This window comes from Podarcis erhardii (genome assembly GCF_964252035.2).
Source record: "Podarcis erhardii genome assembly, chromosome: 3".
NCBI lineage: Eukaryota > Metazoa > Chordata > Lepidosauria > Squamata > Lacertidae > Podarcis > Podarcis erhardii.
Genome location: NC_138507.1, coordinates 32,292,192 through 32,311,403, shown reverse-complemented (window position 1 = coordinate 32,311,403; position 19,212 = coordinate 32,292,192). Strand labels below are relative to the sequence as shown.

General features: G+C 43.7%; 1 protein-coding gene across 1 annotated transcript in view; it reads left to right on the top strand.

Annotated features, from left to right (window-relative positions):
- Positions 1 to 9,352, top strand: part of CYRIA (CYFIP related Rac1 interactor A) — a 66,892-nt gene extending 57,540 nt beyond the window's left edge. Inside the window, 5 exon segments of the mRNA XM_081857420.1 lie at positions 591 to 707; positions 830 to 909; positions 2,601 to 2,727; positions 4,463 to 4,533; positions 5,335 to 9,352. Of these exon segments, the coding sequence (XP_081713546.1) occupies positions 591 to 707; positions 830 to 909; positions 2,601 to 2,727; positions 4,463 to 4,533; positions 5,335 to 5,398 (459 nt within the window). The 3' untranslated portion in view covers positions 5,399 to 9,352.
- Positions 9,353 to 19,212: the final 9,860 nt, after the last annotated feature.

Genomic DNA, 19,212 nt, shown 5'->3' with positions numbered 1-19,212 from the left:
TCAACAGGAGTCTTTCTCTGTTCTGTCTGGAGATAGAAGGGATTATGATGATGTATTTTACTTTGCACTGCCATGTGTTTTCCTGTTCACTTGCTGTATCTGCAATCAAGGCAGATTTCATTTTTTTGCACAAGAACTTGGTAACAGCACATCCCTTGTTTCGGGCAACAGGTTGGGCACATGTGGTTTGCACATAAGGCGAAGCCACAGTTGGTTGAGGCAAAGTGGTGTCAACCTCTGAACCTAGCCCAGCAGACAAAGCATGGTTTGTTTGCTTTCTGGCAGCAAGCCACAGTTTGAAGCCATGGGTTTGTTGTTGACATGAAATCGTGGCTTGTTTGAACTATAATTTGGTGTCACGTCTGAACCCAACAGTCTTGCAGGACCCATGGTTTGTGTGGCCCCTCCAAGCTACAGAGAGAAGAGGAGCTGGAAAACAAACCAAAGCTTTTGAGAAAGAGGCGGAGCCTTGTTTGCTCATCAAGGAGACAACTCGTGGTTTGTTTACTAAGCTGGGGCTTAGCATTATGTGCAAACGCACACAGCAACTTCTTCTTTAAAAAATCAGTGTTCCCTTGTGTTTTCATCAGCTCGGCATTGAGAGCGAAGTGAACAACGAGATGGCTAACAGAATGTCCCTGTTTTATGCAGAAGCTACACCAGTGCTGAAAACACTGAGCAATGCCACAACACAGTTTGTTGCAGAAGTGAGTGATGATCTAATATTTCTTTAAAAAACCAAAAACCAATAGCACATTACAGAGAAATATTGAATAACTGACTTAATTTTTTTTTTGTTATTGTTGTTGGTTTGGTTTAACCTCTGCAGAACAAAACCCTACCAATCGAGAATACGACAGATTGTCTAAGTACGATGGCCAGTGTATGTAAAGTCATGCTGGAAACGCCGTAAGTTAGATATGAGCAGGGAAAATAAATGTCGCTTTGTTTGTTTGTTTGTTTGTTTGTTTTAATAGTTCAAAGAAATCTAACGAAAGCTTGTAATTGAATACTACTTTTATAACCTTTGGGGAAGCTGGAGACAGGTAGCCATTATTTCGGAGATTACGAAAAAGACCATTCCATGTACTTTTACTCCATTGTCGTTTCTGGTAAACTGGTTTTGCGTGACTTTAGAATCATGTTTGAGCAGAGACTATGGTGGAACAAAAGAAATGAGTGTATCTTTACACGCTGCTGGTAATGATGTCTGTTGCATATGTGGTGGAGCTAAACCAAAAGCAGCAGCTCCGGGTCATCATCTTCTCTCTCCCTTGTAATATCTAGGGATAGTCATAGTGCCATGATGTGTCATGGTTTATTTTTTAAAATACAAATCCATCCCAGTTTAGACGAGCTTTTGCACTGTTGGAAAAAGAAGAAGAAAGTCTTTCTTTTCCCCGCTTTCTCTGAGGGCCACAGTGCTCTGGCTTTGTCCTTCTGATAAATATTTAAAGTTGGAGAGGGAAAGAAAAAAGAAAAAAAGTTACGGCAGGACCAAAAAAAAAAGGGAGGGGTCAAATATCTTTAAAACAGGTCACTTTCCACATGACTTACCCTTTTGGTCAATTGTGTATTTTTACAAGCTTTGATGTTTGAAGATTGGTCATTCTGTCAGGGAAACCTAATGAACCTTGCACTCATCACCCAGGCTGACATGGTTACACATAGACAATGCAAACATATTCAATCATCATCTTTTTCTTAATTTATTTTTAATTGAGCCTTTTGCTGCCTCCTCAGTTGGAATGTGTGGCAGAAGTAATTTTTTGGACAGTCCTTTGATCTTAGGACAGAGGGGTGAGGAGCCTGTGGCCATCTAGAGGTTGCCGGACTCTTAATTCCCATTTGCCGCTTCCAACATGGCCAGTTGTCAGGAATCACCGGACGTGGGGAGCACAAGAAAACACAGAGGGGCACACACAGATTCCCCTACCTCCGTCTTTGGAGATTCAGCCATGCTTTGAATCTCTTCTTTAAAAGGTCACCTAAGATGTGGACTTTTTATTGCATCCTTGGGCGCCCTTTGTCATTACCTGTGGAACAACAGAGACATCATTATCAGTTGGGAAATAAAGGGAAGGCACTGATTTCTTCTACCCTGTTCCCAGTCCCAAGAAAGCTGGCCAAGTCTGGAGCCTGATGTTGGCATCCCCTGAGGCAATGGGCCTGTCTCCCTTTCAGGCACCTCTATGCTGGCAGTGGCTGTTTCTGAGAGGCACAGTGATGGACAAGGTGATGGAAGCCCACCATGCAAGCTGAGACCTCTGACTCTGCCAGTTGGACCCAGGGTCCAGTAATGGAGGAAGTCTCTGTACAGCCACGGGGTGGGGTGCAAGTATTAGAATGGAAAGGCCAGACCCCCACCCCATTCCAACAGCTACCCCTCATCCCTGCTGGTGGGACAACTGTGCCAGCGTGCCATGGGGTCAGGGGCAGTAGACGTGTCGATTTGCCCATGGTCTGCCCTGTCAGCCGTGTTTATTGGCAGTTTTCTTTTAACTCTATTAGATTGTGTCTCGAGGTTCCTGTGCTGCTTTGAAAGTGAAGGTTTTAATTTGAATAGAGGCAGAATAACAGCGTTTTCTCTCCTTCCGCAGAGAATACAGAAGCAGGTTCACCAGTGAAGAAACGCTCATGTTCTGCATGAGAGTGATGGTTGGCGTCATCATTCTCTACGACCACGTCCATCCCGTTGGAGCGTTCTCCAAAGCCTCAAAGATTGATGTAAGAATACTGAATGGCAAGGTGTTGCAATCCCCTGCAAAAGCTTCATGGGGTGTTCTGAAGGAAGCACTTCAATTCATGTTGTCTTCTTCACTAGCGGTTTGAGGCATCAGTCACATGAGCCATACTTGTAGCCTTTGGAAAATGACTTCTTTTGCGCGTTTGCTTTTCAGGATGCAAATTTAACTTGCAATGGAGAGCTTGGCACGTGGTCCCGCGCAAATTTCAGTGTAGCCTGCGACATTGAATAAAAGTGTAATACAGTCGTACCTCATGTTACGTTTGCTTCATGTTACGTTGTTTCAGGTTGTGTCCCGCAGCGACCCGGAAGTACTGAAAAGAGTTACTTCCAAGTTTTGCCGCTTGCGCATGCGCACAAGCGCCAAATTACGCTTCGTTCATGCACAAAAGCGCCAAATTGTGCCGTGCACCTGCACAACCAGAGGTACCAATGTGGCATTGAAATCCAACCCACAAACACGCAAATAATTAAAAACATCAGCCTTCTTCCACAAATGACTTCTATAGAATACATGTCTCCACCAAAGGCTCAACTATACTCCCCACCACCCACAATTTGCCCCTGATCCAGATAGGATGCTATTGTAGGGATAGGAAGACTATAAACTTTTTTTTCTGTTTCAAATTGAAGGTCTCGGGCTTATGATTTTCACTTGGGTGGTGGAAACAACCATTGAAGTAAACAGGGTTTCCCCCCAGTGCAAATTGCAGGCCCAGGGGGCTGACCAGAATCAGGACTGCAGTTGAGGGTAGAGGATTAAAGCTCCACCCACAGCTTCCCCAAGGAAGGTCCTGATCCAGATCAGGGAGCCCACATTGACAACTTAGATAAACCGAAGAGTGACTACACTTCAAGGCATAGCTACAGAGCTAACGTAATGTCCAGTTTGTTCAGGTAGTTACTGACAGCCAGCACAGATCCTTTGGTGCAGGTGTTATTGTGCAGGTGTGAACATGTTACTCCAGTTTGAATCCTTGGAAGGGACCGCCAGGGTCATCTAGCCCAACCCCTTACAATGCAGGAATCTTTTGCCCAGTGTGGGGCTTTCAACTCTGAAATTAAGAGTCTCGTGCTCTGCCAACGGAGCCATCCCATCAGTCTAACTGCTGCGTTCTGCATCTTCATCTTCTAAAACAAGCCCTGCAGGCAGCACACTGCAGTAATTAAGTCTCACAATTACCAATGCATGAACAATGGCAATCAAGTTGTCCCTGTCCTGGAAACTGCTGAAATGCACTCCTTGAGAAAGACTGTGCCGTCCCATCAGGCATACTAATAGCAAATTCATTCTGTGAGCGTGAATTTTGTTGTAACCCAAACAGTGTCATTTGCACACATGAGCAAGGTATCAGCAGGCTTGGGAGAACTTGAATGTTCCTCCCCTTCCCAAATCTCAACGATGACTGTGTGTACTTAGTGGCTTTGCGCAATACAGTGCCTGGTAAATCTTGACTCTGAAGGCAACAAGTTCTGAAGGCACCAGGTTCAGGTTCTATGCATATTATGGGTAGGACTTTCCCATCTGTTCTTTCCCAGCAGGGGAGGTGTTGCTGTGACCTAGCACATTTTTGGGGAACAACATTCAAGGACGGTCCACACGTTCTGACCTGTAGATTAAAAGTGGTCCGTTCAGTTCTCTTACGCTTTTTTTTGTATTTCATGCATGCATCCAAATAGTAGCCCTTATTCTTCCATGTCTTCTCTTCTTCGCAGATGAAAGGCTGCATAAAGGTTTTAAGGGAAGAGCCAGCAGACACAGTTGAAGGCCTTTTGAATGCTCTCAGGTACCCATTATGTTTGCCTATCTTCATTTTGACCATCTGATTGTCCATCGTGTTTGATTTACCACACCGGAAGTGCAGTGGCATAGCGTGGGGGGTGCAGGGGGGCCCGGCCACACCGGGCGCAACATCTGGGGGTTAGGGTTAGGGATAGGGTTAGGGTTAGGGGGCGCAAATCCAGGGTTAGGGGGCGCAAATTACTTGCCTTGCCCCGGGTGCTGACAACCCACGCTACGCCACTGCGGAAGTGTAACAAAATAATAAAAGTTGCTGGACTGGATATCTCCTCAAAATCACTTCTCTGGCATATTCCCCATCTTACCTTAATAGCACATGTCAATTTATCATTAATAGCTATATCCCACACCTTTTTATACCATTCTTCCATTTTATATTATGTATTTATATGCAGGTATGTCTTCCTGGGTCTTCCTGTATTTGTTTATTTAATACCATTTACCTTATTCATTTAATTTGATGGATGCTGTTTCCCTCATTGTTGCTGTTAATCAATGCACTCATTTAACTTTGCTTGCCTTTATTTAATGTCATTGGGCCTTTCATAGCTCCTGGGACCAAACTTGCTAAGACAACCACAGAGAGCATTAATTTGAATAATCTAAAGCACTTTGCGTGTTCAGAGCTGCAATCCTGAATACGACAGGACTGGGGGGGTTGTGTGTGTGTGTGTGTGTGTTTTTATGTGCATAAGCATTGCTCTGTAAAGTTGCTGCTTTATCAAGGCGCATGATGGAGCCTGAAATTCACAGGATAGTCTTTTGACTCTGTCTTTGTAACTTCCAGGTTCACCACGAAACATCTGAACGATGAGTCTACTTCGAAACAAGTTCGAGCTATGCTTCAGTAGCCCCCTCCTTTTGACAAATGGACTTTTGTATTATTTAGAAAAAAAAGATGTTTGTTTACATAATTTAATAGTGTGTGGTGTTAATACATCTGCCTACTTTGCATAACATAATGGCTGGTTTTATTCTCCTTGATGCAGTCCGTGGACTTGTATTGATAACCTGACCGACTGACTCCGTATGGTACAGCGTCCAGTTTATATGCTAGTCTTACCACTTGGCAGTTTAAAGAGGTACCTTAATTTGAATATATAAATGACAAAAAAGGGGTCTATGTGCCTTGCTTTTTATGTGTTTATTGGTTGGCTTTTGTCTGTGGATGTATGCAGTAATTCTGTATTGTCGTCTTCGAACCGTTCCACACATGGAAACGTGCCAGTGAAGATCTCGCTGTGGAAGCTTCTAGAACAGGGCTGAGGAACCTGCGGCTCTGCGAATGCCGCTGGACTCCAGCTCCCAGAATCCTCAGCCACCATGGCCAATGGCCAAGGATTCTGGGAGGCTCTTCTGCTCTCCCTTCAAACCAGATCTTCAGAGCAATTGATTGCAGGCACTGTGGAGTGGTCAACACGTTCCAACCATGGACACTTTCCTCTTGCAGAGAAAGACTCCTGACAGAGTTTTCGCTGGGTTTGCACTGAAACCTGTGCATGCACGTTTAATTTTTAATTTTTTTAAAGCTGTTTTAAAATTTACGTAGCGTTGCGTCTGCAGTGTGCCTTTGGGCAGATAGTTGGAATGTAAATTATCGATATAAAAAATATACGGTGCCGTTTGGGTGTACTTATCTCAATTTATCGAACAAGGCTGTTGGCGTGCTCTGGCCTCTTCGCTCCCACCTCCTTGGCATGCCAGAGTTGTCGACACTTTTCCTGCGTGGATTTTTAGCTTCCTGTTACATCGAAACCAGGACCAGAACAAGCTAGGATCTTAAACTGACTTCACACAAGAAGCAAGAAGGGCCAGTGCAAACATGGGAATGCTCGGGCACAAAGCTTGTGCTTCCCTCGGTTTAATAACCTGAGATGTACACTGGAATCAGGACCAATGAGAGACAGGCAATGCTGTTGTATATATATCTTTGCCTAGTTTTATATGCTCTGTATCATACCGATGGCACTGAGAGTGGCTTTGTTGTGTTTAGGGTTCCCTGCTTTTCTCTTAGGGATTTGCTCCGCTGCTCAGAGAATTGTGCATGTGATGGGGGGATGCCACTCACTTTTAACAATGCAACACACCAATGTTGCGGTTTGCATTTGTGTCCTTTCCCCCTCCCCACCCCACAAATATGCACAAGTTAAGGGTTTGCTCATCTGGGATATAACCCCCAGTGGAAGAGATCGGCTAGGTGCTATTATTTTGGACACTGTTTCTTGGATTTATCTTGCATGAACGTCACATTATTTCAGGCTCACTTTGAGCTACTTGAATGAGTCCAGATCAGTAATCTCTTTGTTATCGTTTTGTACATTTTGAATGCTGCACAGCCGCCCTTACAGTTCAGTTTGAGCCATGTGGAAAGTTTCTGAAAATAAATGCAAAATAAATAATAAGCAGCTTTCTGTTTTCTCCGCTACTACATTTGGATTTGGCAGGTAAAGTCCCACTTATATTTATGGCGTAAATTTATGGCTGGCCGAGAAAGGGAACTGGATGGCTGTAGAACCACATAGGAAGCTTGCAAGGAACTGGTTCTCCATATAATTTGCAGGATGTACTGACCACATCTAGTGCTTTTTTTTCTGGGGGTACGCAGGGATACGCATACCCCTAAACATTTTGTGAATCTTTGTACTTTGGTCCATTTACTGTATTTATTTTTCCCAATTTGAACTATCTTTTCTTGAGTCAAAATGAGAGTAGCCCTAAACATATTTTTGGAAAAATAAGCATTGACCATATCAGCAGAGGTCTTTTTTGTCCTAGCCTGAACTGCTGTGGTTAAATCCTTGGCATAAAGCTCATTGTCAACAAAAAGCTAATTTGGGGGGAAATAATGTTCACTTGAATCCCTTTCCTGGCAGAAACTGTGTCACAGAGATAACATAAAACGAATTTGACACTCAAACATATTATTAAACAAACAAGGAAGGCCTCTTTCCTGCCATTGTATGTATGTGCCTAACAAACACGGGATTACCATTCACACATGCCAACACTCTGCATGATGGGGGAAACTGACTGGAAGGAAATACTCCCAGACTGCACATGTGAAAAGCCATGCTTTTCCCAAAGTTGTATACAGTTTAGAAAGCAGTTGCAAGTGGGGTCTAGTTGCTAATAATTCCGGATCTTTGGGGGGATGTTTCATATTACCTATTTATAATGACATGAGAACCTACTTACTACAGACAAAATACAGTTTTTCTTACACTTGGAAATGAGGGCCAGTTTATGTAAGCCAAACTCATCGCACAGCATTGTCTTTCTTGGGGTTTGCACATTGTTGTGTACTGTTTCACCACATTGAAGTGGAAGGTGCATAGACATTAATAGAGGGGAAGAAAGCAAGGATTCCACTATAAGCAAAGAGCCCAGTTGCTTACGCAAATGCCACTGAATTCCTTTTACGGCTGTTAGCCACTGTGTGAAACCTGAGAGTTTACGTTATTTTTTCTTGGCTGTCCAGAGTTCCCCAGTGTGACACTTCCAAGAAACAAAGATTCTTCACTGTGAGCTACATTTGTTTTGTTTCCCACTGGAGTCCCAACTCAAGGAATACTGAAAACCTTTTGCCAGTTCCTCTTTCGACTGCATCTTCTGAGTGATCTGCAGCAGCTGTGAGGTGGTTAGCTTATAAGATTTCAAAAATAACATCCCTTGCTTGTGTATATGGAATATGGTATTCATATATTTAGACCCTTGTGCCGCAATGAGTCTCTGTTTTCGTTCGATTGTTTTGTATTTTATTTGTCTGAATTAGACAAGGTTTGTGCATGCTGGCTAGAGTGTGTATGAGTTTAGGGAAATCTTTGGCCCAGAAGGGTTCAGAAAGTGTTCTGGGATAATAAGTTACTTCCTACAGATCCAGAAACTAAATCTTCTGGAGTTGGTTTGACCACATTAAGTTATTTGGGATCCGGCCTTTTTAGGTGCTTAGGGGCAAGAATAGCTTTCTATTTTTATATCTTTGATAGGATTTAGCACTATGCAGCTTGAATATGAAGTTTGTTTTAAATAATAATTACTGTCCGTACTTGATGCTGTAGGGTGCAGGTAATGCTTGGGTGCAGAACTCAAAAGCCTTGGCTGTTCGTCATGCCCATTGATCCAACCTCTAATGTTTTAGAACCAATCCTCTTGATTGATTTTATATGTGAGAGTAGACTAATAATAATAATAATAATAATAATAATAATAATAATAATAAGACAGTTTGTGCATACACAAACAGACAGACAAACAGAAATTGCGGCACATTGCTCCCGTGTAGGGCAAATTCCTGCCTCGTTCAAAGGCAACTGTTGCACCACTCAGTGAACTGGAAACTCAAGTCACCAAATCTCTTGCCCCCTTTCCTATATTTTAGGCAGACCATCCAACTTTCTATTTTTAAAAAGTTGAAAATGGCTCTGAGGCGGCGAAGGGGCATCACTGGTTCCAGCCAATCACATTTGTGCACAGCCAGGCTCTGCTGCAAATGTGTAGCCCTGTTCTTTTCCTTTGCTCAACCCAGGACAAGATGTGGTCAGCACACATCCTAAGCAGGTTCATTGCTCAAATTACATACAAATGTACATACATGCCCAAAGTAACATATTCCCTATCAGGGGGGAAATTGACAGTGCACAGCTCTAGACACATGCAGTAGATGTGACAGATTTCCTTAATTTTATTCATGGTTGAGGACTGATTTTAAGTGTATTTGGAATTAATGTTTTAACAATGGAGTTCTGTTTATAAAAGCCAAAAGAAGAGTGTTATTTGCCTTCTGTGTAATAAAAAAAAAGTTCAAAGAGCTATTGTGTGATGGTTGCAATTTTATTTCAGAGGTTTGAGCTGAATCTTATATTGCTTCTCAACGAAGAGTTATCTATTTGGAATGTTACTTTATAATATATAATTCGATGGATGGATAAAACACAAATGACGTACAGAGAAAAAAAGAACTTTCATCTAAAGTTTGTTAGTATCAAGTACTCACTTGGCTGTGCCGCTGCAAGTTTATTTTCAAATTTCAGAACTTCAAGAAATGCATTATCGAGGTCTATTGAATTGGTTCTCATACAAGATGGTAACATCAAGCTTTTTCTATGATCTGATCACATGTGAATTGCTGCTTTGGGCTGAGTGTGGGGAGAAACCCCACATTTTTAAGAGGTAAACCAGTGGTCTGAAATCATCACAAAGTTATCCATATTTGTTCTGGATCAAATTCAAATACAATGACTAAAATCCAGTGGGATTGCTTATTTATCTGTAGCTATACATGCATAGAGTTTGCGATGGTGGTGTTACAAAACGTGCCCTATGATTGGCTTGTGTATAATTGACATGTTAGAGGCCATATTGGAATAGGAACCTAGTCATAAAGGTCTGTTTCAGGTGACCATTGACCCCACTTTCTTGGGGTAATGATTACATTATAATGTAATGATTACATTACAGATGGCGGCGCGCATAGACGCTGCGGCTTAGTGCTCTCCCTTTGTTTTTCAGCGTTTTGTTTTTGTTTTTATTATTTTTACTTGTTCTGAGTATGTCTGGTCGGGCAAGAAAGATTACAGCAGGCAGGAACTTCTGAAGGTCGGGCTACAGTGTGAACAAGCTGTAAGAGCTGATTATTTAGATCTATCATCTATCAACTGTCATCAACTGTCAGCCAAGATGGCGGTGCGCACAGACGCTGTGGCTTAGTGCTCTCCCTTTGTTTTTCAGCGTTTTGTTTTTGTTTATTTTTACTTGTTCTGAGTATGTCTGGCCGGGCAAGAAAGATTTACAGCAGGCAGGAACTTCTGAAGGTCGGGTTACAGTGTGAACAAGCTGTAAGAGCTGATTATTTTCGCCCAGATACCGTTCCTGTGGGAGTAGCCAGGCCACCGGGCTCTCCATGGATTACTATGCCTCCAGGGAGGAGGCGAAGGCGGCGTAGAGACAGGAGGCAAAGGAGGGGTTGTCGGGCCGGCGTCCTGGTAAGATTGCAGAGGAGTCCATCTAAACCACCACTCCCTAGCATATTTCTTGCTAATGTGAGATCTCTTGCCAACAAAATGGATGAATTGCGGCTGCAGGCAGCAAAGAACAGCCTTGTAAAAGATTGCTGCGTTTTATTTGTCATTGAAACATGGCTTCAACCGTCCATACCAGACATAGCTATTCAGTTGGAAGGCTGTGCGGTACATCGTCATGACCGAAGCATGGACTTCGGAAAAACCAAAGGAGGGGGGCTGTGTGTATATGTGAACAAGTGCTGGTCTAAAAATTCTAAGACTGTGGGCAGTCACTGTTCACCGGATTTGGAATATGTGGCTGTTAAATGTAGACCAGCCTATCTCCCTAGGGAGTTCACAGCTGTTATGCTAACTGGTGTGTACGTGCCACCAGATGCTAATGCCAACTTGGCTTTGGGATGTCTGCAGAGCCTTATCAGCAGCCAGCAAGACAAGTATCCTGAAGCTGTGCACATCATTGCGGGAGACTTCAACCATGTTGAACTTAAAACAGTGCTCCCAACGCTCTATCAGCATGTGAAATGTCCCACAAGAGGAGACAAGACACTGGATAAAGTTTATTCAAATGTAAATCACGGCTATAGGGCTTTACAGTTGCCACATTTGGGCCAGTCCGACCATATGTCTCTGTTCCTGGTACCAGCATATATCCCACTCAGGAAACGGGCTCCCACAATATCAAGGACTGTTAAAATCTGGCCTGAAGGTGCTATTCACCAGCTGCAGGACTGTTTTGAGAGAACCAATTGGGATATTTTCGATCGTTCAGACCTGGAGGAGCACACGGCGGCAGTTCTGTGCTATATCAATCACTGCACAGACACTGTCACAGTAAATAAATCCATCCGGTTTTACCCCAATCAGAAACCCTGGATGAATAGAGAGGTCCAGTGCCTGTTGCGGGAAAGAAACAGGGCTTTCAGGTCGGGCGAGGTGCAGCTTTACAGTGTGGCAAGAGCAAACTTGAAGAGGGGTATTCGACGGGCGAAACTGGATTATAGACAGAGGATTGAGGATAATTTAAGGAGCAACAACACAAGACAGATGTGGCAGGGGATTCAGCATATTACCAACTACAAACCTAACCTTGGTGCTGTCGACGGTGACCCTTTGCTGGCGGAGGAGCTTAACCTCTTCTTTGCTCGCTTCGAGAGGGAGCCACCTGAGACGTCGGTATTACAGCCACCAGCCCATAGGGGCCCCTCATTCACTGTAGAGGAGCACGAGGTGAGACAGGTATTGAGGATGGTGAATCCGAGGAAGGCTGCTGGACCTGATGGCATCACTGGAAAGGTGTTGAAGGGCTGTGCGGATCAGCTGGCGAGGGTCTTTACTAAGATCTTCAACAAGTCCTTACACCAGTCTATTGTCCCACCCTGCCTGAAGTCGTCAACTATTGTTCCTCTGCCTAAAAAACCCACTATCAGTAGTTTGAATGACTACAGACCAGTTGCACTGACTCCAATCATCATGAAGTGTTTTGAGAAACTGGTGCGCCGTCACATTATTTCCTGTCTTCCACCAATTTTTGACAACTACCAGTTTGCATACAGGGCAAATAGATCCACAGAAGACGCTATCACCACCACTCTCCATGCTGCTCTGTCCCATCTGGAGCAGCCGGGGAGTTATGTGAGGCTGCTGTTTGTGGATTTTAGCTCTGCTTTTAACACTATCCTCCCCCATAGACTGGTGTCCAAGCTAGAGGCGATTGGACTCTCCAACTCCACCTGTCTCTGGGTTTTGGATTTTTTGTCAGAACGTTCTCAGAGGGTTAGAGTAGGGTCACATATGTCCAAAGCCCTTAGCCTTAACACCGGCTCACCACAGGGTTGTGTGTTGAGTCCCCTGCTCTTTACTCTCTACACGTATGACTGTACAGCCATCTATTCCAGCAACAAAATCATCAAGTTTGCTGATGACACTACGGTGGTGGGGCTCATTTCAGGAGGGGATGAGTCCGCCTATCGGGACGAGGTGGAGCGGCTCTGTGTTTGGTGTGGAGAGAACAATCTGGCTCTTAATACAGCTAAGACCAAGGAATTGGTGGTGGATTACAGGACAAAAAAGGCGGTCATTCAGCCCTTGTATATCAACGGGGAACGGGTGGAGAGGGTGGCGGAATTCAGGTTTTTGGGAGTGACTATCGATCAGGGCATGACTTGGAGCGCAAATACCACTGCTCTGGTGAAGAAGGCTCAGCAGAGAATTTATTTCCTCAGACTTTTAAAGAAGAACAATCTGAGTGAGAAACTGCTGGTGTCCTTCTACCGAGGCTCCATAGAGAGCATTCTCACATACTGTATTTGTGCTTGGTTCTCCAGTTGTACAGCTAGGGAGAAGAAGGTGCTCCAGAAGGTCATAACCACAGCCCAAAGGATTATTGGTCATCCTCTCCCATCTTTGGAAGAACTGTACGGTTCCCGTTGTCTTAGGAAAGCAAACAACATCCTGCAGGATTCATCTCACCCGGGATACAGTCTGTTTGCACTACTGCCTTCTGGCAGGAGATATAGAAACATCAAGTCAAGGACAAATAGACTGAAAAATAGTTTCTATCCAAGAGCTGTGGCCTTTTTGAATGCTGTAACTCGATAGTGTGACCTGGAAGTTTGATGGGTGTGGGTGTGGGTGTGGCTGGAATGTGGTTTGTTTGGTTGTTGTTGCTGTTTTGCTTTTGTTGTTTTTTTAAGGGATGGCATCCAATTTCGTTGCACTGTGCAATGTTGCACTTGTGTAATGACAATAAAGAATCTATCTATCTATCTATCTACATAGATTAAGCCAGTGGTTTTCAACAGTGTGCCGCAGCACCCTGGGGTACCTTGAATGATGGTCAGGGGTGCTGCAGGCAACACTGGCCTCTGACCCTCTTCCCTCCCTCCTCTGATGCCCTCTTGTGTCTCTGCCTCCCAAAGGCTTGTGTGGCTGTTTGTTGCAGCAGCCCTGGCTCCAAGCGAATGGTACCTCTGGGGCTGGTCAGGGGGTGCTGGTTGCCAGGAGATGAGGCGGCCTCAGAGTAAGCAAGCAAGCAGGCGAGGGAGCCCAGCCAGCCAGCCCTTGCTGTTGGGAATGGACAGACAAGTCCCAGGCCCTTGAGGCACCTCTCTTTGGGGCGGGGGGGGCAGCTCAGAGACCAGGGGCAGCAGCAGCTGCTGCCCAGAGGACTCCCAAGGAAAGGAGAGGAGGCTGAGGGAACACTCCACAAGGGAGGGAGTCTGAAAAAGGGTGAGAGGCTGCCAGCTCTGCAGGCAAGGGGTGACAGAACTGGGCTCCTGAGCCCCACAGGAGTGCCGCAGAAAGAATGCAGTTGGTCAAGGGAGCCGTGGACCCCCAAACCTCTGGAATAGGCCTTCACACACACTGCAAGCTCCAGATCTTTTGTGGGGTCTACCATCTTGTCACTGCCACCATTGCAAGTTCATTTGCCTTGTGCCTTCAGGCCGAGACTGCCCGCGAGGGCAAAGCGAGTGGAAGCAACTGTTGTTGTGTTTTCTTGCTCTTGGCAATACTGGCACACTCAGAGGGGGGAAGTGTGAACAGGGAGCAACACCAAGGTAGAGAATCTGTGCTGAAGTGCGAGGTTCTCGGCAGTAGGTGTGTGGGATTCCTGCACACCTAGACCCTGTTTTCATTGTGCGCAATATCAGAAGTGTCTAGGTGTGTGATCCTCACTGCATAGTGCAAGGCTCTCTGCACAGGAAGATAATCTGGGAGCAGCTGCAAATAGAACGTTTTAAGTGCGTTTTTAAGGGACGTCGGTAGCGTTGTGGGTTAAACCACAGAGCCTAGGACTTGCCGATCAGAAGGTAGACGGTTCGAATCGCCGTGACGGGGTGAGCTCCCGTTGCTCGGTCCCAGCCCCTGCCAACCTAGTAGTTCAAAAGCACATCTAAGTGCAAGTAGATAAATAGGTACCGCTCCGGTGGGAAGGTAAATGGTGTTTCCGTGTGCTGCTCTAGTTTGCCAGAAGTGGCTTAGACCCGGAAGCTGTACGCCGGCTCCCTCGGCCAATAAAGCAAGATGAGCGCCGCAACCCCAGAGTTGTCCGCGGCTGGCCCTAATGGTCAGGGGTCCCTTTACCTTTACCTTTAAGTGTGTTTTAAGTGCATTATACAAATGTGACACTAGATGGTGACGGTGAGCTAAAGGCAAATTCTATATATATATTAAAACTTTTTTTAAAAAGCATTTTCACAGCGGTTTTTTAAAAATATAGGTGTAGATTCAGTCCTGGTTTCACATGACATGCATCGTGAAAGGATGTGGTAAGATATTGATATTGATGAAGTGGTCTCATTTCCCCATCAATTTTTATCATCTTTCCCACTCCCTGAACATACACACCCAGTTAGGATTTTTTGCTGCTAGCTACAAATTTTGACCCAGTAAAACTATCTTAATTATCTAACTGGCATGTGTCAAGGCACGGACATTTTCAGCTGTCATGAAATTAGCACAGATCAGTGGTTTTTAATATAGGGGACGGAAGGCTGTTTACCCTGAAAATGGCCCACATTTGCCTGCAGAAAAATTCTTACAATGTAAGCCTTCTATATTAGCTACGATAAATATTTTGTCTGGTCTGCGTAGTTGGCTTGATGCTTTTTATCATGTAGGTTGAGAGTTTGCAGTATACACGCTTGTAAGAAAAATCTGTTGTTGACGCAGAAGAGCACGAGATCCTATTGGATCCTTGTCTCGTGCTATAGCGATTTGTACTCCATAATTTACTGTGTGCATAACATGGGTTACTTTTAATCCCTTTTATCCATTTCCCATCAAACATCGGGGAGCGGTTGAGTAGTAGTCCACCTCAAAACATTTCAGCTTTGCATTTCCTAGAAGCTTAGAGCTTCTATCTAAATGGTAACTTTTTCAATTCATATATACTTCAAAGTGGAACTTTTTGGGGGGAGGGAGGGAGTATGGGCAGCATGGAGGAAATCTTTCACTGTTGTTTTGCATTTCAACTGAGGCTTAATGTTTATCTGCTGGGGGCGAAGGAGGAACTGGTTGAAGAAAAAAGGAAAATGTCAAAAATGAATAATAAAATGGTGTTTAAACAGAAGCAGATTTACTGTGATATGTTTCCCCCTGATAAGCCCAATAATGTTTCCCAAATGTTTTGGTTGGATTCAGAGCCAAGATGACTGGTCAGGTTTTATGTGCTATTTTTAATTTGACTGCTTAAGAAACTTGACATCATCCTGGAGGAATTCCCTCCTGCGTAGCTGTATCTAGTTATTTGTAGGTTAAAATTCATCTCAATATAGATTCATGTGAAACATGTGTTGCCGCAGAAGCAGAGATAGGTGAGTAAAATAACCAAGGGTGGCAAAGAAACCATACTTCTGCTTGGGATAGTTTTCCCTGTGTGCGTCCCTCAGCCCCACAGCTGCCCCAACCAAGAAAGAATATGTTTTCCTTTAAGGTCATCTCTCTGTTTGATATTGTAGACTCTTAAGGTCTCTCTGTTCGGCAAACTTCCTTGCCCTTTATGCAGCAAAATCAGGCTGTGAAATGGGAATACGAGTGACCTAGGAAAGGAAAGCAACAGAACATTTTTTTGTGAGTTCCAACAAAACTGTCTGGCATGCTGCTGTGATATTGCTTTGACATAATAATTTAGTGTATTATGTGCTGTGTAGAAATAAAGGGTCTTCTATTTTCAGTTCTTGCTGAAGTCTACATCAGTGCCTTTTTATTTTTAATGTAGCCATTCTAGAGCCTCCAGATGTTTTTGGACTCCATCCCCTGTCATCATCCCTGACCATTGGCCGTGCTGGCTGGGGTTGATGGGACTTTGAATCCAGCAACATCTAGAGGGCAAAAAGCTTCTACATCCCTGTTCTGTAGCACCAGGGAGTAAGCTATTATCAAAAGTTCAAATAATGACCAAAAAGGGTGCTGTTCCAGTAAAGAAGGAGACAAGTTAGTGTCGGGTTTAGGGTGGCACAGATGGTTCCTCTGCACAGGGTGCTGAGCCAAGGGGGTGCCAAATTGAGAAGATCCTTGATTGAAGACCATTTTGGGGCACCAAATTTTGGCCTTGTACAGGGTGCCATACTATGAAAGATTACCAAAGTCCACCCTTGGACAAGGTGACAACTTACAGGAAATAAAAGAAAGTCAGGGCTAGTTTATTTATTTATTTTAACAAAATATTTATGATTTTCAATTTTATACATTTTAATAATTTTACAATAATTTTAACATTTCGAAACTCAACATCCTTCCCTCTCTTTCTGCGGTTCCTTAAATTTATTTTTTAATATTTTCTGCATATCCCAAATTAACTTAACTTAATCATTTATTGATCTACTTTAAATGTACACAGTTATAAAGCTGCAGGTTACACTAGCCCAGAGATGGAAAGAAGACAAAGTCCCTACCCTGCATATTCCAAATTAATTTAATCATTTGTTGATCTACTTTAAATGTATACTCTTATAAAGCTGCAGGTTACACTAGATCAGAGATGGAAAGAAGACACAGTCCCTAGCAGAGAAGAATGGCAATCTAACCTGTTGGACAATGCCGAAATGGCAAAACTAACCAGAAAGTTCAGGAACCAAGAAGACCAAAACTTCAATAAAGAAGGGGGGAAATTTATAATTTACTTGAGAGACCACTGTAAGCAGAAGAAAACATTTGCAGGATTACAATAAAACTTGTAATGTAAAAAACAAAATTAAAAAATTCCTTCCAGTAGCACTTTAGAGACCAACTAAATTTGTTATTGGTATGAGCTTTCATGTGCATGCACACTTCTTCAGATACCTGTAATATAGAAGATATTATGGACAAAATGGAGAGACATAAAATTTGGATGATGAAATAATATGCTGTTGAAAAGGTTTATAATGAGACCAATGAAGGGGAAGATGGGAAGTCTAGAGATTCGGAGAAATCTCTAAATTTGGATATGCATTTTGTATTGTTATAACTCTACACTTGTAAAATCAAATTAAAAATTATTTCAGAAAAAGCTGCAGGTTATTACAATAATCCTGCCAATGTTCTTATCTGTTTGCAGTTTGTTTGTAAAATATTCAAGAAACCATTTCCATTCTTTCATAAAAAGTTTGTTATCTTGATTTCTTATTTTCCCCGGTAAGTACGTCAGGACTATTTTCAAGGTTTTGCTGAAAATACAGGAGTGAATTTATCTCGAGTTCTCCCTACATAACTTTGGAACAGCCACATGCTTCTCCCTTGATGTCACAGCCATCTTTCATTCCTCTAGGGTCTGATGCAGCTGGGACACATTGCTGTGTCAAAAGTGTTTTGGAACCTGTTTTGGGAAAGCAGACATGGGAATCTTGACAAGATGGTCAGTCGTAGCAGTCAGGGGGCTCCCCTAGAAAGCAAGTCTGCCCGCTATAGTCAACCTCCTCTTAAAAAATACCAACTCCAGAGAGTTGCAATGGCTATGTTCTGTGGCACCCTTTCACATAAGGTAAAGACAATAGATCTGGCCACCGGTCCTAAAGGATCTACATTGGCTCCCAGTACTTCTCCAAGCACAATTCAAAGTATTGGTGCTGACCTTTTAAAGCCCTAAATGGCCTTGGCCCAGTATACCTGAAGGAGCATCTCCACCCCCATTGTTCAACCCGGGCACTGAGGTCCTCCTCTGAGGGCCTTCTGGCGGTTCCCTCACTGCAAGAAGTGAAATTACAGGGAACCAGGCAGAGGGCCTTCTTGGTAGTGGTGCCCGCCTTGTCAAGGAAATGTCAAGGTTGACTTCTAAAAGACACATGAAGGCAGCCCTGTTCAGGGACGTTTTTAAGGGTTAATGTTTTATTGTGTTTTTAATATTTTGTTGGGAGCCGCCCAGAGGGCTGGGGCAACCCAGTCAGATGGGCGGCATATAAACTATTATTATTATTACTAAACAAATTCCTTCCAGTAGCACCTTAAAGACCAACTAAGTCAGTTCTTGGTATGAGCTTTCGTGTGCATGCACACGAAAGCTCATACCAAGAACTGACTTAGTTGGTCTTTAAGGTGCTACTGGAAGGAATTTGTTTTGTTTTGACTATGGCAGACCAACACGGCTACCTATCTGTAACTATTATTATTACTATTATTCTTATTATTAGAGCCCTTAGAATCGTTTTCAGTAGGCAGAACACTGTAATCCTCTGATCATCTCTCCTGAGATCCCATTGCTGTTGCTACACCTGCTTCACGCCTTGGTGCACGTGTTTTTTTTTTTAGCAACAACAATGGAACAAAACTGCTTGTGGTTTGTGGACGTTATTGCACCCTAGTTGTCTGCTTGGATAATGCTGCTGACAAAATTTATTTTGTCACCTGATAGGGTATTGCATTGCTTCAAAAGTCCATTCTGTGCCGTCTCATTGTTCAATTCCTAGATCACACCTTCCCTGAAGAACCTTAGCCCTATCTTAGCTCCTTTCTCCAATGTTTACACCTCTCTCTCTCTCTCTCTCTCTCTCTCTCTCTCTCTCTCTCATATTGACACTGCATACTTACAGGGTTACTTTTACAGGTCTCTGTACTAAAACCAAAGACTTGGAGGACTTGGAGGCAAAGACTTGGTGCAAAATCCCTTGGGTTCCTCCCCCCCCCAACTGATGCTCAGAAGCAGCACGAGCACATGCAAAGGATTTCTT